We start from the raw sequence: 24,940 nt of genomic DNA on the forward strand, positions 1-24,940 counted from the left end.
ATACACAAAGAAACCTTCCCACATTACTCAGATTTTCCACAGTCATTGGCAACCCGTTCGCTTTCGTACTCAATACAAGATGCTCCTTATTACATTCAAAGCACTCCATGGTCTTGCCCCCAACTATATTTCTGATCTCATCTAGGGCTGGGACGGTATGGATTTTTTCTTACGCCGGTTGAAAAGCAAGAAATTCCTGCGGTATAGCGGTAAACCACACAACACAACATTTTAATTTAATCTATGTTGATTACCGGTATATAAAAAGTGAACAGCATGAGTAGGATCATAAGATGGGTCAGAGATGATTTTGACCACTTTATTAAGTTTTGTTTTGTAGAAAGCCTTTCTTTAAATTGAATTTCATTTTGTATAAATTGTATCTTAATTTGAATCACTGTTTCATCAACCAATTACCTGGAATTAATAAATAAGAAGCAAATATAGCAGACATATTATCAGGACGTGGAGGCGCCCGTGCGATCTCTGTGCATCATTGCATTTCGTAGAGAAGATTTTACTCTGTGAAAATATTTATTTATTTTTGTCCCTGTGCACCGATCGGAACTGTGGGGATACAACATAGCCAATAGGCTATACTACGGACTTTAGCCATTAAATATCTTTGCTGCATTGGATCAGTCTCCTTTCTAGAACAGCCAAGAGTTTTCTAGCCTCGCGGCTCGGTTCAGCAGCACCTTGCATCGCCCATAGACCTTAAAATAATCAGCGGATGGCGGGCGGGTGCGGTTTAGAAAATTGGTCAAAAAACGTTGGTGCGGATGGTGAACGGATGATGAGTTTTGTGATGCGGCTGCGGATGAAATAATAGCCCATCCGCGCATCTCTAGAATGTAAACTATCATCGTTTGGTGGAAGGGTATTTTGTATCACTGCCCAGACTCTCTGGAATTCCCCAACATTACCCAAAACCCACATTAAAACATATCTTTTTGTCACTTGTTTCCCTGACCCCTGACTCTATGTTCTGATTTATTTGTACCTCTTTCTATTATGTTACCCTTCTCAATTTATTAGTATTGTTTCTATGTCATGTTTTTGCTTTTCATTGTAAAGCGACCTTGAGTTTTCTGAAAGGCGCTATATAAAATAAACATATTATTATTGTTATTATTATTACTTGTTCTTGACTACCACATTTTCATAATTTAAATAAGCATTTCACTATGGACATCATAAGCAGAATTTAAAGTTTCCTTCATTTTTTATTCAGTTTCTCCATATTATACTACTTACTTGTGCTTTACTTAGTCTCTCCTCAATCTGGTTCTGTGTACCATGAGTGCTTGTTCCCAGTGAGTCCAGGCCATCTTTCTGGTTCTTCACCCAGGACCAGGTGGTCTCCTCCTGGGCATATACATTCTGAAGCTCCCTTTCAAGAGAATCCTGGAGCTCAGCTTGGTTCTTTAGTTCCTGAGCTCTTGCCAGGACCTTCTTCAATTCTTCTTCAATGGATCTTAGGTTCAGTTGGATTTCCTGTTTTCTCTTCTCCTCCAGGCCTTCTCGAGAGCACAAACCCTCTGATTTCCTCCTCAGTGTGGCAATCTTATAATCTCCCTCTGACTCGGAGTCCAGGATGGCCTAGAGTAAATAAACCAATAAAACATGTCAGTGACAGAAAGTCAGACAAGTTTGTTGAAGGTTGATTATCATGCTTTGTCTCTTACCTGAGCTCCATTCATTCGCTCTTGGAACGGAGTATCTTCACCTAGCAATTCAATCTTCAGATGCTGCTCTTTGATCCAAGATTGAGTGCTCTCCTCCTGTTCTTTAAGATCCTGAAGGTCCATGGAAAGAGAATTCTCAAATTCTGATTGGTTCTTCAGCTCAAGAGCATCCGTCAAAACTTCCGTCCACTCTTGCTGTACATCTTGTAAAGTCTGTTGGACTGTCCTGGATTTGTCTTCTTCTAGATCTTCATAGGTACATAGACTCTCTACTTTTGTCTTTAAGTCAGCAAGTTTACAGTCCCCCTCAGATCTATGAACTAGTACTGCCTAAAAAAAAAAAAACAGGATATTCATCAAGAAAATTTCTATCATGCTTTTATTTCCTTATGCATTTGTGCAGCCAATGGTAGTCTTTATGGGTTTTTAATAAATATTTACTGTTCCAGGACATATTGACTTGTTGTCTTGTAAAGGGTTAGTTCACCCAAAAATGAAAATTATCCCATATTTTACTCACCCTCAAGCCATCCTACACTGTAAAAAAAAAATGTTGGTTTAACTTAAAAAAGCAAGTTACCTTGTTGCCTTAAAATTTTGAGTTCGTTGTAATTAAAAATTTGAGTTAATACAATGAAGAAGAATGGTTTAATAAACAGAAACACAAAATAGTATGTTATCTTCACACATTAGTAATCGAAGTTGATTTGACAAAAGATAAAAAGTTGTGATAACAAATCATGAAAACATTTTTTTACAGTGTAGGTGTATATGCCTTTGTTTCCAGCCAAATACAATAGGAGTTATATTAAAAAATATCCAGGCTCTTCTAAGCTTTATAATGGGAGTGAATGGTACAAGATTTTGAAGCCCAAAAAAGCACATCCATCCCTCATAAAATTAATCCATACGGTTCCAGGGGTTAATAAAGGCCTTCTGAAGTGAAGCGATGCGTTTTTGTAAAAAAATATCCATATTTATAACTTTATAAACTATAATCACTGGCTTCCAGTGTAATTGCCGTTCCAGACTTGCCGTATGCAAGTCTAGTTCGGGTGGATGTCATTGTCAACGCATGATTTATTGACAAACACGGAAGCACAGAGGAAAGAGTAAAACAAAGCACCGGCCATGAATTAGAAGTCTAAAACAAGAATTTTTAAAGAGAAATGTCAGAGGATTTTGATATAAGAGAAGAGGAGCTTGATTTGTTTGAACCGCGAGAGGCATCTACTCTCACCGGAGCTTACGCTACTCCTACATCGGGTCAGAGGTCACTCTTCCGCCGGAACTCGACTCGCGTATGGCAATTACCGGAAGACAGTGATTATAGTTAATAAAGTTATAAATATAGATATTTTTCTTACAAAAATGCATCGCTTCACTTCAAAAGGCCTTTATTAATCCCTGGAGCCATATGAATTACTTTTATGATGGATGGATGAGCTTTTTTGGGCTTCAAATTTATACCATTCACTCACATTATAAAGCTTGGAAGAGTCAGGATTTTTTTTTTTAAATAACTTTGATTGTGTTTGGCTGAAAGAAGAGTCATATACACATATGGTTTGAGGGTGAATAAATAATAGGCTAATTTGCATTTTTGGGTGAGCTAACCCTTTAACGAAGGAGTAAGACCCATCCTATCACTTTATGCAACAATGATATTTGTGTAGCCCTCCATTTTGAATGCTTAAGATGTGTCGGCTACTTTTAGTCATCTGATATAATCCAATGCATGCCCTTAGATATGTTTTTCAACATAAATAATGTCATGCTTAGAAACAGTATTTTGACAGGGAAGTTCCTACAAATATAGTTAATACATAACATATCAACATTTACCTCAAAACCAGAGAATTTCTTACAACATACTCCCATTATTATTTTAGATAAAGATGAGGTGAGTGGAGTTTTTAATTAAGTCACTTGACCGGAGTAGTTTCCCCATTTTCAATAGACTTATTACATTTTATCATAAATTAGGCCCACTCACTTAATGTACCATTTATGGGTTAAATATTCCTCTCTATTACCTCAACTCCATTAAGCCTCTCTTGAATGGAAGATGTCACATGAAGAGAACCCAGGGTCTCTCTGAGCCGTCTAATCCAGGACCGAGTGTCCTCTCCCTGATCACAGAAGGTTTGTATCAATCTGTAGAGAGATTCCTCATGCTTGACCTGGTTCTTGAGCTCTTGGGCAAGTTGTAGCACTTTCCTCCACTCCTCTTCTATTGCTCTCTGGGTTTGGTCAATGTGGCTCCTCCTCTCATTGTCAAGCTCTTTATAAGAACATAATTTTTTTCCTTGTCTCTGTAAACTGGCCAATCTGGAATCGGCTTCATCACCAAGGTCTAATACAGTCTAGAGGATATACAGACATTACTCTCCAACGCAATTATGTGCATTGCAAGCAACATTTACCTTTATATTTAGGTAGATAAGAATCATTCAAGATTCCTAAAAATTACTTTTCAATTAAAACAAACTTTTTCCACTGCCCTTACCTGTATTTTTATTAGTTTTTCCTGTGGCTGAAGTTCCTTCCCAAGACAGTGCAGCATTTGCAGTTGTTCTCTCACCCAGGATTGGTAGCTCTCTTCCTGGGCCTGTAGATCTTTTAGTTCCCGGGAGAGAGTGTCTTGAAGTTCTGCCTGATGCTTTAACTGTTGAGCCATATCCAGAACTCTTTTCCACTCATCCTCAATGTTTCTAAGGGTGTGAATGAGCTCCTGTCTTCTGGTGTCCTCCAAAATCTCATGAGCACATAAAGCATCACCTTCTTCTTTCAGAGCCACCAGTTTACAATCACCTTCAGCACTTAGATTCAGAACAGCCTTAAAACATAGAAACATACAAATTATCCCAAATACATTGAGGATACTCTTCAAAAATTGATTTTCTGTGTTAAATAGAAACATTAAAGTCATACAGGTTTAGAACAAGTAAATTAATGTAGAACTTACATTTCTTGTAAATTATCCCTTTAGGTGTTTAAGAATGTATGAATATATGTATGTTTCCCCCAGCAAAACACAGCTAAAAAAAATACAAACAGTGACCCACCTGAGCATTCATATGTTTCTTTTGGATTGGCGTGTCTGTGCCCATGCACTCAAGTCCTTGCTTTAAGTCTCTGATCCAGGCTCTAATCTGCTCTGCATTGGTTTGGAATGTTTCAGTTTGATCATCGAGGGTCTTGTGGACTTGGGCCTGATTTTCCAAAAGAATCCCCAGGCTGTGGTATTGGTCTATCAGGGTCTCGCTGTCTCTAAGGAAAGGATCACCCCTCAGGCCACGTATCCTTACAGTGGATAACAGGTCATTGAATGCCTCCATACGACCACTGTAGATTAAGGATGAAGGTAAGAGTTGTGCAGGTTTTATGGGTGTACAGTATCAGTATTTGCTCCCCAAAAGATAGCACAGGTCATTCATTTTTGTTGTGGAAAGGCAACATATGTAATTCAAATGCAATTTTTGCAAGCCATTGTTGTGCACATCAAAGCTTTCTTCCTCAGTGAAAACCGGGGAACTGCAGGGGCTTCGAGGTTAATAAAAAAATTAGAATTAATAATATTATTAAATTGTAAAGTTTAACAAATAAAAGGGATGTTCAATTTAAATAAAGTTGAAATCGCAGTATGGCTTAGTGCAATGATCACATTGTAAAAGGCTGCGATTTAAGTCTGATTTATTTAAGTGTTCATTTACATGCAAGCAGCTTTTGATCCAGTGTTTTCAGCATCTTGGAGCGATTCTCAAATGCAGCTCCAAACAAACTCCATCTCGTGCTGCGAATCTGGGTTGCATGCAATTGGATATGCAACATGTGCCACGATCATTTTATTATCCCATTCATACAAATTAAACATTTTCCTGGCCAGAATTTTCTGCATTTGATTAGATTTGTTACTTCTGGTTAAAGCATAAACCTCTGGTCAACTAAAGTCTTTCTGCAGTCTTCCATCAAATTAAAAGCTTAAATTCGGACCCTGCGTCCATTACAATGGACATCACATGTTAACCCCCCTTTCTTTCTTTTTCTTACTTCTGGAGCATTTCACCTACAGTAGTTTAAAGCCTGCAGTCCATGAGATTGGACGTTTGTCATCCAATCAAATGTCAGTAAAGCTCTGCATGTAGTAATTATTTTAAAAAACACTACATTGAAGAGAAGCATGGCAGCACTTCACTCCAAACACAGAAGCAACATTTTCTATGTTTATATTAAAAACTTTTTTTGATATGTTTGCCAGTATTTTATAGTTTGTATGTAAAATAGAAAGATTTAACTTATTAAAGTTAAAAATCGATTGTAGAATTGCAAGTTTTAAATCAGGATTTTTTCAAATGTGTCTGTCCATTAGAATGTACAGTGGGTTCAAAAGCCTGTCACTGAAATCACAATCCAGTAACTGAAGTCCAGTAAAGCTGGTTGAAATTTCTTATATAAAAAATCTATATTACAGTACCGATACATTTTTCAAACTTTTTCATATGCAGCATATACAGTTCTTGAAGTGCTTGAACATATAGCTGATGGAAATATGTCAGATGTTGACTTTATGTGGATTGATGAGGAAGATGGAGATGTAAGAAAAATATCCGTATTTAAGACTTTATAAAGTAAAATGACTAGCTTCCGGCCAAACGAACATACGGATTTGACTTAAATCTAAAGCGTAACTTGAATATGATTTTTTTTCTTACACAAACGCGTGGAGCACTTTTATCATGGATGGATGCACTTTTATGGACTTTCAAAACAGAAACAACCATTCACTGTCATTATAAAGCTTGGAAGGCCAGGACATTTTTTAATATAACTCAGAATGTATTCGTCTGAAAGAAGAATGTCATATACACCTAGGATGGCTTGAGAGTGAGTAAATCATGGGCTAATTTTCATTTTTGGGTGAACTATCCCTTTATAGGTATAGTACACCCAAAAATTATATTTGTCATCACTTACTCATCCACTTTTTTGTTCCAAACCTGTATGAGTTTCTTTATTCTGCTGAACACAAAATATATTTTAAAGAATGTCGGTAACTAGACAGTTGACAGTAGCCATTGAATTCCATAGAATGTTTTCCTACTATAGCCTATATTTTCCTAATAACTACATATTATATTATTATAATATAATATTATCATTATTAGTAATTATTTAGAAAATCATAATAATATTTAGCAGTAATGTCTCAATATAGATTCAGTACAATACCGTATAATTAATTACAGCAGAAGCAGACCAAATTACAAAATACAGAAAAATACAGTAAAGTACTATTTGGTAGTTTGCAGTACTGATCTTGTGTACTGTAAAGTGAATTACAGTACAGTTACTGGAAATCGGAAAACAGTAACTTGCTGGCAACCGTGCTGCCAGTAATGTACTGTAAAAATACAAGAAAATCGTTAACAGAGAAATTGTTTCAAAGATGCACACAGGAAATTACTCTAATGTGAAAGCAAAAACCTTACAATTAAAGTTGAAATGTTGTAATGTTCAAGTTTTTGATCTAAAAAAACGAAAGATGCACAAAGAAAATGACTCTAACATGACCATATTGATTGATTCTAAGATATTTAGTTTGTTACAAACAATGTGCAATCTGTAAAACAAAAACCTCAAAATTAAAGTTGAAATGGTATACTGTTGAAAAGTTTTTGACCTTGAGAAAAATCTTTAAGTATATACCAACAATTTTTATGTTTATCATTTAATTTTATGTTGGTACATTTTTGTGAAGTACATCTGTTTTGACCTGACGTCCATTGAAATGGACAAAAAAAAATTACAATTAAAGCCAAACATTTTTTTTATTTGGTCTTTATAGAAGCCTCATGAGGAAAATGTACTTTTATATTTTTCAGAAACTTTAAACATAATTCAGATCTGAAGGGGTTAAGGGTCCCACTTTATATTAAGGGGCTTTAAGTACTATGTACTTACATAGAAAAATAAGTACAATGTACTTATTGTGTTCATGTTGTATTGTAAAATACCTTTTCTGCTATTAAGGTGTGATACGGGTAAGGTTAGGGACAGGTGTGCTGGTACGGGTAGGTTTAAGGGTGGGTTAAGGTATAAGGGATAGGTCAACAGTGTAATTACAAATGTAATTACATAAATTAATTACCGCTGTAATTAAAAGCAGGTATTTTTTAAACTATAAGTACAATGTAAAAACATACATGTACACAATAAGTCCATTGTATCAAATTATTAATTTCAATGTTAGTACATAATAGTTAAAGCCACTTAATATAAAGTGGGACCTACAATGATAATTAGTTTACCTTTATGTCATAGAACCAAGAAAATGCAAATGTGTTGTTACATTTTTTTAATTATAGTTAATTTTGTAAAAAGAGAGAGAGAAAAATATATGTTTTAAATAAAAATACAAAATGAACATTTTGAACAGCGAATACCTTTCTTTAAGAAACTCCTCTTGGATTTGTCGAACTTTTTCTCTCTGTTCTGGCACTTTCTCCCTGTGCTGAAGCCAGTCCTTCAAATGGTTATGTTCCTCTTGCAAACTAAATAAATAAAGACATGATTGGATGAATGAATGGATTAAAAAAACGGTAACAACAAATAGCTATGATGTGAGCTCAGTCCATGTACCTATTGAGGTTGTGGAGGATGTCATCTAGCTGTTTATGGCGTCCCTGGCAGTGAGCCCTGAGTGTGGCCAGTTCTCCTTCTTGTTCCTGATGCCATGATGCGAGCAAAGCTTGAGCCTCAGAAGGAACCTTTGCCCGCTCACCTCTCTCAAATCTCTCCTTCAGCTGGGCCAGACGCTGTTCTCCTTCTTTAGAGGCCAGGAAACTCTGAGGAAATCACAAATTGTTCAGTATTGTTAAACAGACACTACTAAATTAGCATCCTTTGTTATTTTATACTTATGCTTTTGACTAAGGCTGCAAACAACTGGAGACTACTTGCATTGGATTGCTGTCCAATTATCGTATTGTACAGTAAGGTTGAAAAGTATTTCGAAAATGTCCAAGCCACAATGAAAACCATAATCATAGGGTTGTGACCTCACTGTTACTCACTGTCAATCTCTGCATGGACATTTCGACATCCTGCTTCCTCTCAGGGTTCTCAAAACACTCATTCACAGAGAGCTGCTCATCCTGCAACCATTCCTCAAATGACTGGAACTCTTCTGCAGAAAGCCAATGACAAAACAAAAATCACTTAAAAATTTACATTATTTCTCAATTAGTTTCCAAGACAAGGCACAATGCACTTGGCAAAGAATGAGGTTTCCGAACCTTTAATAGTCTGAAGGAAGCTTTTCTCCCCCTGTTCCTTCTTTTGATGGATCAGCTCTCGTGTTTCCGCAATGCTGTCTTTAAGATGCTTGGTGTGATTGATCAGATCTTCCAAAGTCTGCGGTCCAGTAATGCTGGACATGAGATCGATTTCCTTCAGCAAAGATTCAGCTTGCTCCTCCTGGTCCAAAAGCTGCTCACACAAGTCCTACAAAATAAAATAAAATAAATTATACACCAAAAGAGAGTGTTTATACATGTCCGTCAGTCTGTTAATCATACCTGTAAATGCGCATCCAGCTGTGTGCGGTCCTCTGAGCTAATCGTATCTACTGAGGAGCGTATATTCTTCACAGATGATTGATGTGTGTCAATCTTTTCAGCCAAATGAGCTTTAACTGTGAGGAGCTCCTGGAACACGTCAGTGCAGTCGGAGAAGAGTTCTTTCACCTGCTCCATTTTTTTCCTCAGGTTTGTTTCCATTACCTAAGGGAGACAGTGTGTTTACACTTAAAGTTAGGAATAATTAGGAATTAGGAAAGTGCAATAATTTAATAAACAGGAAAAGTAATCTGCACATTCACCTGTAACTCAAGTGGAGATTCTTTGCTCTGCAGCAGTTCCTGGATCTCTAGCAACTTCCTGTGGAAGTGTTTAAGGTTGTCCTCCTGATACTGAATCTCATTCTAATAAAAACATAAAGAACCTGTTAAATCAAACCGATAGTCTTGTCCCTTTTAGTCCATGTCATGTCTGTGAACATTTTGAATCCCTATGAAGCATTTTGTGAAGACACACCTTCATGCTGAGAACCTCCGTCTCACTGCTGAAAGGGTGAGACTCCGAGAAGACGATAAGTTTAGTTGAAGTCCAGCTGTCCACGTCTCCACCCAGAACCAGCTGTTTCTCCCACAACTCCAGACCCACACGCAGGTTATCCATGTAACAGTCCGTCTTCTCTGACACCTGCCAGAGAGACACAGATTAACCAAGAAACTAAAATGACTGAAAGTGTGATGCACGTGAACAGATGTTTTTCATATACTCACATCCAGCCATGAGTCCACCAAAGCATCTGCCTCTATCTCAAAAGGAGTTTCTGAGCAATCAGGAATTTTCTTCAGCTGAGACTGCAACTGTCTGCACACAGATCTGAACTCCTCCATCTTGGGTCCGAGGCCATTAAGATCTTCCTTTATCCCAACAACCTGCAATAATAACGCATAGTGTAAATAAAATAAAGGTCTACGCTTAAAAGTAACAGTATGAGATTAAATAGAAAAGGTGACCATGGTGGCCTGATGGTTAAGGATCTAAAGCTACTCAATCTAGGCATGATCTATAACCTGTAAGAATTTATTTGATCCTACCCATGAACAATGACCCTACAGTTATTGATTTTTCAGAGTAGACCACGCAAAATAATAAATTACCAATTTTATTCATCATAATTACTCTGCAAACAAGTACCACAGGATGTGAAGGATCTGACCAATTATAGCAAGCATCTAAAAGTATTCTGATTCATCAGAGCAATGATGAGAGTAGTTACTTTCAGACTAATAAAAGCGTAGATTATGTACATGTAGATGATGGAAACAAGACAACAAACAAATCTGAATTTTAAAAGATCTTAGTGTTATGAAGCGACATTACTATGACACCTGCTGGTACAAATCCAGTATAAAATGCTTCCATGTACAGTATATCCATGCTTTTTATGTGAAAGAAAACAGATGGTAAATTACAATAGCCAATTATAACATTAGCATGTATTGTGAAGAGTTGGGATTAGTCTGAGGTTGACATACTTTTGCTAGGAGGCGTTGCAGGTTGTCTTTGCCCATGTATGATGCCTGTTCATTGATCGTTTGCTCCGCCCTCTGGAGAGTGTTGCTTAGGTCACTGCGACAGTTCTGAAACTTCTTCAGCAGCTCCATAAGAACAGCGCACTGCTCTTGTCTGTCACACACACACACACACACACGGTTTTCATGTTTTAGACATAATGATTTTTATACTCTACGAACTGTATATTCTATCCCCTTACACTAACTCTACCCTTAAACCTACCCATCACAGAAAACTTTCTGCTTTATTACATTTTCAAAAAAACATCACTTAGTATGGATTTATAAGCTTTTTTTCTTCATGGGAACAAAAAACGTCTCCACAAAGACAAGGATTAAATCTCTCAGTTTATATGGAATTAATTCATAATCTCTTTATGAACGATTTGAAGTGTGAAAGTTTTGTTGGAATCGACTTTCAGTGGAGGGACAGAAATATCTCCGGTTTAATGAAAAACATCTTCTAAAAAACTATCTTCATTTGTGTTTGGAATTACATGAAGGTGAGTGAATAACTAACCCCATTAAGAAGGAAAATGGGCAAATTTAATTAATTAAAGATTTCTTGTCTCTTGTCTAAAACCCACCTGTCAGATACAGCTCTCTCAGTCTCTTCCCAAAGGAAGTCCAGCTCTTCGTCTGCTGGATCAGGGTGCTCTTTCTGCTTCTTGATGCTTTGGTATTCAGGGCGAAGTGAGTTCAAATGTGATTCCAGATCGGACAGCGCTCGAATCCTAAACACAGATGCACACAGGGTAATTGGACATTCTGCTAAAAAAAAAATGGGGCTATCGATCAATTAAATTGCTTAATCAAATTAAGATCAATTAACACCAAATCAATATTTACTAAGCCCAAATAAAGACATTTACAAAAAGACATGAAAAAATGTCAATACCGGTGATGCACAGCTGGCATGGTGGGATCCTTTAGACCTTGTTTTTCTGCTGCCCTCTGCACCTTTCTCAGCTCAGCCTGCATAGTCTTCCTCCTCAGGCCGAGTCCCTGGTTCTGCTGTTCCTTCTGGAGCTCATTCTGTCGAATCATCAGATGATCATCTGCCTCTTCCACCCTGTGAACCAGGACGCCCACCATATCCAGGCAGGAAACAGGGCTCCCGTCCTGGGTCACCTCGAGCTGCGCTCCGCCCAAAAGCTGGTCCAGCTGTGGAGCCTTATCCTTAAGGCTGCTGACTCCCTTCCTGATTAGTCCCAGCTTAGACCTGCTGTCCTGCAGTACCACATGATCGTTGCTAGGGGCGCTCTGCACAGAAGAGACATCGAGCTCCACGGTCCGCAGGGACATGAGGAAGCGGTCGAGGGCACGGGCAGCAGCGTCGCTCTTGCGCACTTGTTGCCGGAGTCGGTCCAGGCTGGATCTGTGGTTCAGAACCACCTGAGTCAGAGGTGATCGGTCTCGCAGGTCCAGATGACTGGGTTCAGAGTCGAATCGAGACAGACGATCCATCTCTGTCTGGATACTTTCATCTAGGTCCTGAAAATGAGAACGAGGTAGATATTTAGATAAAAAGATTGGATGGAGAAAAAGAGCTTAACATGCAGTGACATTATTACGGAATTTATTACATCAAACTTCCTTGTCTCTCAGATTATATTATATTTAAATAGCAATTGCACAAACGACTGATAGATGATTAAAATTAATAGCAAATATCAATCATACATACAAATATACAGTGAGATGTGAAAAGATATCCAAATGATACAGTCGAATTGAACTATGTAATTGAATAGTTATGTACAGATCCTCAGAATGCATGATTAAATGCATTAATATCCCCCCAATTTTTTAAAAAGCATTTATTATACTAAATTAATGTGTTAAATATATAGCCCTTTACAGCTTGAATCTTTCATACATTATATGTACATTATATATTTAATGATGTGTTGCATGAGAGTGATAGCTACTAAAAATAGCAACATTTACCAAATAAAATGCCATCTGTGTACTTGTACATCCCTTATTTCATTTACTCAGTGGATATAAATATTAAACATTCTAAGTAAATATTATTATGAATAAATGCTATATATAAATTAGAATGACATTAACCAAATTAAATGGTATTTGTGTCTTAATAATGAAGCTTAACCACAAATAAAAATCATAAATTAATAAATATGAATGTCTCTCACCTTCACATCTTTCAGAATGACAGGGTTAGCTAGTGTATATCCTTTAATGTCTTTGGGCTCTTTAATGAACTTTTCCAGTCTTTCAGAAAACTCAGAGATTTTCAGCGTAATGGAGTCCATGAGCTCAAGTGCTGCTCCCAGTGAATCCACCCTGACAGAGAGCATAGACTTATTTTAACAAACAACACAATGCACACACAGACAGTCTGGCTACAGGATATTTTCTCTGGAACTCTTTGATTTGAGTGGATCATATGATCATTTGGGTGACACTGGGTGTAAGAACAAAATAGAAGCTGTAATGTGCTGTAGTGTTATGTGAATATTTATTTAAGCTCACTAGTTTAAAACACACATTAAAGCTTATACTGCTCTGAAAGATGAAAGTAATGCAATGTCTGATCACACAAACTTTCATATGACTTGATGCACAAACATACCTGCCCTGTAACTGTGACCTCTGCTCTCTCCACCTGACAGTGAGCTCCATTCGGTCCTGCTCAACAGATCGTTCGTTGAATTGAACACATTGCATACACAGTGTTTCATACTCCTTCCACAAAGTCTCTGTCTCGTCCCACAGAGACTAAAACAAAAAAGAGAGGAGGTACATTTAGTCATTTCCCAGCCAGTTATAAAAGTTGCTACGGCCTGATTTTTATAGCAATTGTCCTTTGAAAATGCATAAGAATATAAAATCACAAACTTTAAAACTACACAAAACACAGTGCATTACCTTTAATTCTCTTAGTCTTTTCTGCAGGTCTGTGGGAGTGACTGATTCTGAGGGACGATCTCCCAGCATGCATTGCTCATTTCTGTTTAGCTGAGCTAGTAATGCAAATCTGGAGCTGCGGTACCTGAGCAATCCAAGAAAAAGTAGATATATACCACCCACAATCATATATAGAAACAAACAATATTCTCTTTTTATCCATACCTGTCCTCTTCTGTACTCGTTTGTTTCACTATCTCTCTCTTCTCCACAGTTCTCGGTCGCTGGGGGCTAACCGGTGTAACAGCCTAAACCAATATCCCCCAGACACAAAATGTACCAAAGATAAATTTGTTAGGGACTAACTTTATTATATAAAAAGAAAACGTATGTCCTAAAAAAAATATTCAGATACTGTAGCTGTACCTCTGAAATAACTTCTTTGGGCTTCTCAGCTGGTGGTGAGACTGTAGGTGCTTTCTGAGGGGGTGGCTCAGGGGTTTGCTCTGTTTGTGAACTATTAGGCATTAAAAAAAATTGTTAATGCCAAAATGTTTTTATCAGACAAAAATAACACATATGAGAGAGGCTCTTTCTTCTTCTTTTACCCAGTGTCCGGAGGAGGTGTATCTCTGTCTCCACTAAACTGCCGCTGGATGGCAGCAAGCCGTCTCTCACATTCTCTGAGTTGGGCTTGTGCGAGCCTGTGTGCGTCCTCAGGGCTCAGAGTATCACACAACTCCTTCAGAGCTTCAAGCTGCTGCCCTGCCTCTGCCAGACTGCCCTCTGCTGAAAAACAGGCCTGCAGGAAGCGAGAAAAAACTGTATCACTAAACCTGTATCACAAAATTATTATTTTGTCATTTAACATTTGTATTTAAAGTGCCCCTGTTATGCTTTTTCGAATATTACCTTTCATTCAGTGTGTAATATAGCTGTCTGTGAATGTAAACGATCTGCAAAGTTGTGAAATCGAAAGTGCACGATAAATAAAGTTATTGTCTCTTAAAAGAAAGAATCGACTCTGAACTCTGAATTTTAGGAAGCCTCCGGAGCTGAAGTTAAAAGAAAAAAAGCGATTCGTTTCAGACACACGCTGTAAGCGGTAGACCAATCACAACAGATTTGGTCATCTACCCAATCAGAGCAGAGTAGCTCGCAGAAAGGAGGTATTTAGAGAGACTGAGGGTGCTTCTCAATTCTTATTTGTGCATCCTCGTTTCCTTTCCTCGCTTCCTTTCCTCGCGTCTCAGCTCCACCCCCTGGAGGACGCGAGGGAAGGCTGCAAGGAAAGAAAATGAGGACGGAGGAATCGAATTAAAGATTTTTTATACATTGGAATACTTGAACACTCGAGCGTCACTTTACAGCATCATCAACAGCGCTAAAAAGATCTGCCCTTATGTTGTTGAAGTTTGGTTATTTAAGAAATTCATAATAAATAATAATAAAGCAAGATACCCTGTTGAAATATGTGACGTGTGGTTTATATAAACTGCAATAAAATTATATAACTATAAAATTATTGTGACGATGTGAAGGGGGAGGAGAATTTACACGTGCGTCACGTTTAGTCAATAAAACACTTCCGCATAGGATAAACCTGTGTATCCTCGCTCATAGCTCCTCTGGAAGCCTCCTCATGGTGCAATTAGAGAATTGAGATGTCCTTCAAGATGGCTGAGCTCGATCGGTTTCCGGGTCATAGGATGGAGGACGGAGGAGCGAGGAGACGAGGAGGGATATTGAGAAGCACCCCATATCATCGGACAAGTCGTTTGAGAATAATTGAAAAATGTAGCGATATAGTGCAATATATATTATGAGAAAATTAAAGAGTTTTTTGACATTTGATGCATGTAAACCGGTTGTAGGAGACCTTTAAAACAAAATTAGGATTAGGAACCTTTAAAATAGCATAATAGGGGTACTTTAATGCTACTACTTTATTGTAAGCTCTTTTATTGATTTAATTTGGCAGTATTTTGCTGCCTTGCAACATGCAAACACTGGTAATAAAAATCATGTCACGCCAAATGAGTGAGTAGTAATGTGGCTAAGAGGAAAGACAAGAACAAGAAATGTAGGGATTAATGGAACCCAAATCAAAAGTTTAATTTTAAAAAATGGAAGGAGGAAATAAAAGGTAAAGACAGAGAGAAATTTCCCATTCGATCATATAATGTTCATGGTCTGTGGTCAGGGTGGTAAGTAACTTTACCTCTCCCTTTGATTCCGATACTGATTCAGGCCTAAGGCTGAGTTTTTCCCTCTTAAAGTGCATCTCACATATCTCAACCATACGGTTAAAATGCAGGCGGGTTAACTCAAATCTGAGTTGCCTCAAAAATTCTGATATTTGCACTCGAACAGCCTAAAAATATTAATTAAATAAAAGAACACACAACACACAAAAAAACACACAATCTCTTAATGTTTGAGATAATGTTAACTGCACATACAGTTCAATATACTGTTGAACATTTCAGTTAAACAGTATCTAAAATAAAAATGGTTAATAACATTGCAATTCAGTCACACTGCAGATATAGACACACAAGCACTAATATTACTACGCATATACCTTCCACTGTGTTCTAACAGATTGTGTAAAAAACTCCATGTCTCTAAGTTCAGATGGGGTGCAGAAAGCTTCCATCCCTTCCGTAGCCCTTAAGAACTCTTCAAGGAGTTCAGGGTCCAGAGTCCGGAGCGTCTCCTGAAAACCAAAAAAACAACACAGACACTTGAGAAACTGAGAATTATTATTCTCATAAAAGACCCAAACACAACAGTACATCATGAAATTTGGCTTTTTGGCTCTTGAAAACACTAGAGGAAAACAAGCAAACCAAGTCATGTCTAAAATGGACAAACCTCCTTAACTGATGCCTGTTCGTCTGTCATTCGCTTATCCTTGAATACATTGATAGCTTCGAGAATGTGCTCTTGAAGACAGTGCTTGGCTTCCTCAAATCTATTCCTAACCAGGGCCTGTGCCTTTATATAAGCCTCAGTATAGGCTTGAGGGGGAGCCTGGGCAAGTGCTGGCTGCTTAACCCGAGGAGCTGACTGCTGTTGGGGCGGTTCCTGTACTGGTAACTGAGGTTTTGTCAGATCTTGAGACTGAAGCTCTGTCTGAGCAGCTTGACTTTGGATGAGAGTTTCAGATGGGGTCTCTATCCTGGATGAACCCCAATTTTGCTGACTTTGGTGAGGCTGCTGTGGACTCTGAGATCTTATGGGAGCTTGAGCAGGTGGCTGATTCCATGGAACAACTGGCTGGAGAACACCATGCGACATAGTCTGGGAAGAGACTTGAAACTGATGTTCTGGCCGGACTGGACCCCACTGCCGTTGAGGGCTTTGTGGCCTTGGAAGGGCTTGATATTGGGGCTGAGGATATGGTCCATACCCTTGAGATTCAGCCTTAGGGTATACTGGACTGACTTTCTCTGGACTGACAGGTCTCCATTGCTGAGAGGGAACCATATGCTGTGCTGGACCTTGGGGTGTTATCTGTGATTGACCCCAAGGGGATTCTGGTCTAACAGGGGGCCACTGCTGAGGCTGTGGTTGCGGCTGAGTTCTAGGGTAAACTGCCATTTGAGCTTGAGTTTGGACTTTCTGACCTGGAAATTCAACAGTGGGGTAGGTCTGTGCCACTATGCCTGGTCTTATTGTTGACCACTGTTTAGGTGGAGATGGAGGGACACTTTGAGGTTGGGGATGAGTTTGGAAATGGGCCAGAGGCTGCATTTGGGGAGGAACAGAAATTGGTCCTTGGACTTTGGGGTAAGTTTGGGAGACATCTCCTGGTTGATACCACTGGGGTTGCCCGTGTGGTTGAAGCATAAGTGGTGCACTTCCCTGTGCTTTGACCTGAGTTTGTGTTTGAGTTTGAACAGGCATCTGGGGTTGATGCATAGAGATGATTCTGGGTTGTATGGGGGATGCACCTTTGGGCTGAGGGGAAATCACAGTCGGATTGTGCAGTGTGGGTTGCTGGGTCTGCACTACACCATGTGGTGACTGTTGTCTCTGCATAATTACTTGTGGTTGAATGGGATATGTTGGGTACTGCTGCCCTGGTCTGGAAATGCCTTGGGGCATTGCTTGGGTCACTGGAAATCTTTGTGGTTGCGGCAGTGCAGGATGAGATTGTGGAATAGTCTGTTGTGGCTGCCATTGTGGTTGCATGGGAGTCATGGATTGAGGTTGTGCCTGTTTCAGGATCATCACTTGAGGTTGCTGTGGTGTCAATATCGGTGTTTGAGGTTGCTTTTGTTGCTCAATAGGTGCAATTGCTTGTGAGTATTGTGTAGTTGCTTGTGTTTGAGTTGATATAGAGGGTTGAGGTGGATGTTGGATTAATACTGGTTGACTAATCGGAGGAGACACACACTGTTGTGGTTGTTTCTGAATCACTGGTTGTGCTGCAACTGCTGGCACAGATTGAGGTAGTTTTTGTGTCATTATAAGGGTTTCCTCTTGTGCAACAGGTTGAGCTTGCTTCATGCGTTTCTCACCACTCTCAACAATGCTTTTAGACTGTGTTGTCACCGTGCCATGAACAGGTCCCTGAGCTTCAGGTGAGCTAACAGCCACTATATGTTGTGGTGGTGCTTGATGACTTATTTTACCCTTGCCCTCTGGCTCTGACTGAGATTGTGGCTCCAGTTGAGATGGTTTTGGGGTAATATTTTCCAGTTGACTCCTCTGTTGAAGCCAAGGTCTGTTCTGCAGATTTGCCTGGGATCTTTTAGCTTTCCTCTTCTGTTTTGGAGCTTGATGTTGACTTGTAATATCTTTCTGTGATTGTGTTTCTAAATGGCCCTGAGGCTGTGACAGGATTTCCGTTTGTGCTTGAACCTTCTGCAGTTTTGTAAGTTGAGTTTTTTCTTGTTTTTGGATGTGCATGTGTGGCTGTGTTGCTAATTGTTGTTCATTATGAACTTGTGATGCTACTTTTTGCAGGTTCTGTGAGGGTTGGGTAGCAATCGGCGCTTGCATCTTCCACTGGTTTTCTGTCTGTTTTTGTGTCTCAGGCTGTGGTAAAGATGTCTGGTTTTCTACATGATGCTCTTTGATTTTAGCTTCAGCTTGGACAACTTTCTGTGCCTTCACTTCAATGGACTCAGAGTCTTTCACTTGCTCAATAGACTGAGAGTCTTTCACTTGCTCACATGGGTGCATTTGTGTTTGTGGACTCCTGTTCTCTTCTTCATAATCTTGTACAACAATCATAGGCACAGGCTGACTACACGGCTGGCTCTTGAGAACTACAGCTTGAGAAGGTACCCCTGATGGTTTCTGAGAAGGTACTGGGACTTTGGCTCTGACTGCAGACAGGGGTTCTGTTTGGCTAGGGGCTCCTGAAGGAGAGATAGCCTGGAAGGAGAGCTTCTGGGTTCTGGACTCTTCCTCTGCCTCCTGATATTGGACAAAAATCTTGGAAGGGGGCTGGTCTCCAGCAGGGCTTCTGTCTCTGCAAGCCCCCAAAGAGCTAAGCATGCCTACGGCTTCCTGTTGAGGTTTAGCAAAAAATTTATTCATAATTCATTTGCATACAATTCTAAAACATGGTTACTCATTCCTTGACATTATATGAAATTAACAGAAAACATTATGGCATAATTGATAATTACTGAAAGCTGTTTCAATGCTGTATATTATCTTTCAAATTAATATGGTATAGGTGCAATTGTGCTGTTAGCTTTTTAAAGTGTTGTTAATCTAAAAGCGATAGACAGACCTGTGACTTTTCAACAACAGAGCGGACCCTGTCCTGCATGGTGGATGCGATAAGATACTGCAGTGGTGAAGTCTTCTGACCATTCATGACCATCACCTGCAGATCCTGCTCTTCCATAACCACTTGACCCTCTAACTGTAGCCCTCTCGAAATTAACAGCTACAGGAAAAGAGAGAATTTATTTAAATTCACCCAAGTAAAGAGTAAAGAAGAGAGGGAGAATTAATTCATATTTTGTGGTATATACTTGTATATACTCACCCGGGCTCTAGGGTCTTGTCCTCTCTTCTGCCTGTGTGTTTCCTCCTTCAGGAGCTGATACAGCTCTCTGGCTTCCATCTCCCAGTGTAACAGTTCAGCTAGACGCCCGTCCAACCCACTCACACTCACACGCAGCTCATCGCACACCTGTTCAGCCTCACAGAGTGTCTGCAATACCTATTTATACAGGTATAGATATAGACAAACAAACAAATACAAACAGAAATTAACACAAGCATCAGAAAAGATCATAATTAGTGTCAGATTAACACATTTTAAAAACAGGATGATCTGCTAATATTCTCGGGTCATGTATAATTTGATAGTATACACAAAGGCGAATTAACACAATTCACATGAAACTGAAGAAGCCACCCAAAGCAATGTATTTGCTTACCTCAGGAATGGCCTGCTGAAGTTTGTTCAGGGTTTCTGCAGAGCAGTCTAGAGATGGGGAGAGGGCTTCTAGATCCACATCCTTTATTTTCTTCATCATAAGCTGGGAGAAATAACAATTTGAAGCTAAATCCTACTTAGTCTAGTCTTAAATTTAGAAAACAAAAAGATAAAGCAACATAATCACAAATAGCTACTACAAAAAATGCCAGGGCATATGAAGTAAGCATGCATAAGAGTTTGTTTACACACTGCATACCTGTAGTCTCTTTGTATAAGTACGTAGCGATCCAGAAACCACCTCCACAGGTTCTTTCAGTAACTGAGTAGCCTCCCTCATCAGGGCCTGAACTGTCTGAGGACTAGATGGGCCAGCATTGGGCTCCTCAGCCAAAGACTGAAATATACAATTTGCTTCAAAATACTACTAAGAATTGGCTTTACCATCCAATCTGTGTTAACCTATTTTATATTTGTAGAAGCAAACTAATTTGTAGATTCTCTGTCCAACACAATCGGACAAAATAACTCATTGTCCCAAGTCAAGATAGGTGCACATTTTTAAATACTTTACTTTTGAATATGTTTGTACATAGACTATTCAAGTTTGAACATGATGGGTGACTCACAAACTGGGCTGTTTTGGCAAAGTCAGCCCAGAGCAGATTTATCTTGCAGAGTTCGTCTGAAATAGCGCGGCTAGTCTGCGGGTCTGTGACCTCAGTCAGGTAGTTGGCCACCTCGTTCAGGTGAGCTTGCCGAGAACTCCACTCTGACATCACTGATAATGTCACCTAAAAAAAAAAAAAAAGTCGATGGATAGGCATGTTTATATTCCAAAAACCAGAAAAAAAACCTCACACACAGCTATTAAAATACTTAAGGTTTTTCTGTGCAGTACAAAAAATATATAGTATTTAAACCTACAATAAAAAAGATAATTAAAAGTTGTCTACGAGTTTGTGTGTACCTCTGTTCTCTGTCCGTGTCGCTGACTATGCGGACCCTGCTCCAGCCATGCGCGCATTGAGGTATAGATATCACTGTAAGAGTCCCATGCTGCCAACACACGTCCCATAGTTCCCCTCATCATCCGTATACCTTCCAGAGTTGCTGTCACATCTGCTTCTAGATCAGCCACCTGGCGATTTACCTGTGTGGAGTCTCCAGCTGAAACAGACATCAGCTTATCAATAATTATTTATTAACAACAACGCTTTCCAAAAAATGCCATTTCATTGTCATATTTATTTATACTGTAATTGCTATGCTATGCGCGGCGCACGCACGCACGCACGCACGCACGCACGCACGCACGCACGCACGCACGCACGCACGCACGCACACACACACACACACACACACACACACACACACACAGTTCTTTTGTATTACCCAAGGCAGCCTTGCTGGTGTATTTGTTAGCGATTAGTTTAAATCTGTGGAGGGCTCCATCCAGCAAAGAGGTCAAGTCCTGTTTGTTCACAGTCTCCTAAAAACATTAATTGTGATCAAATATTAAAGCTTCAATGATTTCAATCGTTTAATGTAATCGCAACGGATTGCCCAGCAGCAAATACACTTTAGCATTCTGTCATTTGTCACTTACATTCCAGTCCTGCATTAGCACACGAACAGCCTCCTGGGAAATGTAGGCTCTTTTCCAAGAACGCAGTTTAATTTTGAGTTGATTCAGCAGGTCTAACACTGTGTGTCTGCCCTCACGGTACTCCAGCTTAATACCATGATATTTAGCTGTTACACGGACACTGGTGAACCTGGAAAATGGACATGTACAAAAAAACATTCTGTTCATGAAACGATAACAGAAATATTGTCATTAAAAGTGATGCTGTTTCATTCCCAGTAGGATTCATGTCTGATTAAACAGTCAAACCTTCTCTTCATCTCTTCCATCTTGTCTGTCGGCACCAGAGTCTCTCCAAACTCATTTGTGTTTTGAAACATATGAAACCTCTTGATGTGATGTGACATCTCCTCCAAACACACCTGCAAAAATGTGGCAGAAATATGACATCAATTACATTTTCATGATTGAACAGCTCTATAGCATAATAAAATTAACATAATGGAAGTCAGTCAAACCTTTAGTAGATCGAGTTTCTCACGGGCCTCTTCCGCGCCTCGAGCATGATCCATTGGCTCGCCCTCTTCGGCAGATAAAACCTCTTCAATACGCAACAACCAGCGGCCCACAATGTCCAGTGGAGATGGGAGACTCATGTCCAGCTCTGTTTTATACTCACGCAGCTACCAAAGACACATATATCAGTGCAAATCAATTAGCAGACGACTTCTGTGTATTTCTGTACACTAGGAAACTAGCTCATCAATTTAGATGGCACGCATTTAGATAAATATATTAATTTGTTATTTTTCTGTTTTTCAATTGGGTCTAATGAATCTCAGCACAAAATGTAATAATCAAATAAAACCCATCAAATATCAAGGAAGTAACACAACAGAAAGTTGTGATGCCGTGAACTCTGACCTTCTCAGCTAGAGTGTCCCATGCTCGTCTGAGGGCTTTCTGCTCTACACTGAGCTGAGGTGTCCTCTTCATCGCTGTTAGTAACGGCATTACGGGCCGCCTCTGCTCGTTGAAGGACACAATGAAGGTGTGGAAGACCTGAAACAAATGTAAATAAACATTAATGCAACAAATCAACAACAGAAGCAAATCATCATGCACAACAAAAGCAGTGCAAATCTAAAATGTGTTTATTTACCAGGATTACCAGGATATTATAACTCAGTATCTCAACACAGTCAATGACACAATAGGTATTAGAAAACAATACAGTAAACAATATATATATAAGGGTAAGTTTACACGAGTTGACGATGATGTACTAAAAACAGAAACGTTGTCAAAATGATCACCGTTCACACAGATCTGCGGAAACAACTAAAAATACTGTTTTATGCTGCCATACCAGTAGTTGGCGATCATGTCAATTTGTAAAGAAACACTACACGCCTAAAGACTGAACACATAATACACATCTGCATGACGTCATCACCATTATCACAAATTCACATTTTGCCATTTACACAGAGACATAACGGTATCGTTTTCAAAAACTTGCACTATGAAACCCATCTTCAAACGTTTGTGTGGCCCAAAAACGCTGTTGTTGTGTAAACGGCCCAAAATGCACAAAAACTAACTAAAAGGAGAACTTTTTTAATTAAAAGTTTTTAGTTAAAGCCGGTGTTGTGTAAACGTCTCCTCAGACATTCATTGATATTCAGGTCTTACTTGGTATCTTTCAGCATAGCTCTCTCCCTCTGTGGAGTCCCATCCCTCTATCAGCTCCTGATAGGCCTGATCCAACCAGAATGTGACCTCCTGAGCCTTCTGATTGGCTGAGGTCTGGACAGACAGAAACAAAAAGGTGTCATTACTGTGAAGATATAAAAAACTATAAAAAAAATATTTACATCAATTAATGTCTGAGGTAAAATTAAAGATTAAAGCTGTGCACGAGGAGTTAAACCATTTGCACTGCACACTAAAGAGTAAAGCAGTCAGAGTTTAGTATTGTTGTCCTCTATAGGAAGCAAGTTCTTAACACAAACCAACTTTCTCAGCATGTCTGTGGTTAAAATGCTCCTGCCAAGTACCATGAAAGCTAAAGTTCAGTGTATTAGAATCTTCAAACACAAGAGCGGCTTTATTAATTGAATTATCTCCTTAATTTTAGGGATTTTCTCTGGTTTTAACGGATTAGCTCTGTAATTTCTGGGATTATCTTCATAAGTGAGTTTATGGTCATCAGCATGTTTATACATGCAAAACACTAGTATAAACACTGGTTACGGAGAATCAGAGGGGGTATTTTAAAAAGGGGGTGGGGTTAATATTTTACCCCAGGGCCAGCTGCTCTAGCTGTATCAGGTGATTGGGGAGGGCCTGATTTGATTGGACAGGGCATTAACAGGTGAACCTGATCAGAGAACATATCAAGTAAAACAATTAAAAGTTGGCCATAGCATTCAAACTCTTCAGTCAAAATCAGTCCGTTTCAATCATTAGACCTACAGGAAGATATACACTTTTACTTACACATTATTTTACCCCAAAATCTTGATGATTTAAAAGAAGTCTATAAACATGTTATACGTCAACCACTTACAATAACAGTATAGTGTATTCGCTCACAAAACAGGTTAAACAGGCCGGACAAGTTCAAATTAACCTTTCATAGACATTTCTGAATAATCCTGAAACTGATAGCAAAAACGATCACACCTTTACCAAACTTAAAGAGAAAAAGCAGTTAATGAATGAATCAAGCACCTAAAAATAACAGAGAGAGCAACAGAGAGAAGTACCTGTCTTAGAGGTGACGCAGATATAGAGGGAGTAAAGTCTGATGGCAGATTGACAGGAGAGAGACGCTGAGGAGGAGTGAGATACTAAACCACCATAGAGATGGGAAAACAAAGAAAAACAAAAGAGGAAAAAGAGATAAGAGAGCATAAAGAGTCATTTGAGCATTTAGATTTACAGTGTGAAATGTTGGAGGAACACTATCACTTGTTTTGATATATAATTATGATTGAATGAAAAAAAAGTCTTGAAATTTCGAAAAAAATTACGATTACGATTTATTAAATTCTGTTTGTGATTCAAAATGTGATTTAAAATAAAAAGCTCTATCGTGATTTCTGTTTTATTTCGATTAATCGTGCAGATGTAGTTAATCATACTACAGGAACAATTCAAGGAATGGTTGAAACATGAGAATAAATAAATGATGACAGAACATTAATTTTTGGTTGAACTATTTC

At 38.9% G+C, this 24,940-nt stretch overlaps 1 protein-coding gene and 1 long non-coding RNA gene across 18 annotated transcripts in view; one reads left to right on the top strand and one right to left on the bottom strand.

Annotated features, from left to right (window-relative positions):
• Window positions 1-24,940, bottom strand: part of syne2b (spectrin repeat containing, nuclear envelope 2b) — a 111,063-nt gene that overhangs the window by 74,172 nt on the left and 11,951 nt on the right. For 10 of the 17 annotated variants that reach the window (XM_079635690.1, XM_079635689.1, XM_079635688.1 and 7 more), the window contains exons 10-48: window positions 24,482-24,565; window positions 24,016-24,093; window positions 23,406-23,519; window positions 22,635-22,772; window positions 22,229-22,393; window positions 22,020-22,132; window positions 21,732-21,900; window positions 21,518-21,614; window positions 21,093-21,292; window positions 20,752-20,916; window positions 20,382-20,519; window positions 20,124-20,225; window positions 19,727-19,903; window positions 19,466-19,624; window positions 16,588-19,236; window positions 16,295-16,429; window positions 15,932-16,084; window positions 14,319-14,512; window positions 14,137-14,227; window positions 13,936-14,018; window positions 13,732-13,855; window positions 13,436-13,581; window positions 12,996-13,146; window positions 11,735-12,330; window positions 11,424-11,570; window positions 10,798-10,948; window positions 10,036-10,194; window positions 9,785-9,952; window positions 9,571-9,672; window positions 9,269-9,472; window positions 8,987-9,194; window positions 8,765-8,877; window positions 8,331-8,536; window positions 8,135-8,242; window positions 4,757-5,036; window positions 4,198-4,527; window positions 3,725-4,054; window positions 1,689-2,018; window positions 1,258-1,602 (exon numbers count right to left, since the gene is read on the bottom strand). In XM_079635690.1, the coding sequence (XP_079491816.1) occupies window positions 1,258-1,602; window positions 1,689-2,018; window positions 3,725-4,054; window positions 4,198-4,527; window positions 4,757-5,036; window positions 8,135-8,242; window positions 8,331-8,536; window positions 8,765-8,877; window positions 8,987-9,194; window positions 9,269-9,472; window positions 9,571-9,672; window positions 9,785-9,952; window positions 10,036-10,194; window positions 10,798-10,948; window positions 11,424-11,570; window positions 11,735-12,330; window positions 12,996-13,146; window positions 13,436-13,581; window positions 13,732-13,855; window positions 13,936-14,018; window positions 14,137-14,227; window positions 14,319-14,512; window positions 15,932-16,084; window positions 16,295-16,429; window positions 16,588-19,236; window positions 19,466-19,624; window positions 19,727-19,903; window positions 20,124-20,225; window positions 20,382-20,519; window positions 20,752-20,916; window positions 21,093-21,292; window positions 21,518-21,614; window positions 21,732-21,900; window positions 22,020-22,132; window positions 22,229-22,393; window positions 22,635-22,772; window positions 23,406-23,519; window positions 24,016-24,093; window positions 24,482-24,565 (9,402 nt within the window). The remainder of the gene's footprint in view (window positions 1-1,257; window positions 1,603-1,688; window positions 2,019-3,724; window positions 4,055-4,197; window positions 4,528-4,756; window positions 5,037-8,134; window positions 8,243-8,330; window positions 8,537-8,764; window positions 8,878-8,986; window positions 9,195-9,268; window positions 9,473-9,570; window positions 9,673-9,784; window positions 9,953-10,035; window positions 10,195-10,797; window positions 10,949-11,423; window positions 11,571-11,734; window positions 12,331-12,995; window positions 13,147-13,435; window positions 13,582-13,731; window positions 13,856-13,935; window positions 14,019-14,136; window positions 14,228-14,318; window positions 14,513-15,931; window positions 16,085-16,294; window positions 16,430-16,587; window positions 19,237-19,465; window positions 19,625-19,726; window positions 19,904-20,123; window positions 20,226-20,381; window positions 20,520-20,751; window positions 20,917-21,092; window positions 21,293-21,517; window positions 21,615-21,731; window positions 21,901-22,019; window positions 22,133-22,228; window positions 22,394-22,634; window positions 22,773-23,405; window positions 23,520-24,015; window positions 24,094-24,481; window positions 24,566-24,940) is intronic. The other 7 variants (XM_079635697.1, XM_079635698.1, XM_079635699.1 and 4 more) reach the window with 4 other exon arrangements.
• On the top strand, window positions 12,140-14,717 carry LOC307010738. The gene is made up of 3 exons (XR_013800257.1): window positions 12,140-12,347; window positions 13,476-13,602; window positions 13,759-14,717. It is a non-coding gene; the product is annotated as an uncharacterized lncRNA (long non-coding RNA).

Source organism: Phoxinus phoxinus (genome assembly GCF_949152265.1).
Source record: "Phoxinus phoxinus genome assembly, chromosome: 14".
NCBI classification, from domain to species: domain Eukaryota; kingdom Metazoa; phylum Chordata; class Actinopteri; order Cypriniformes; family Leuciscidae; genus Phoxinus; species Phoxinus phoxinus.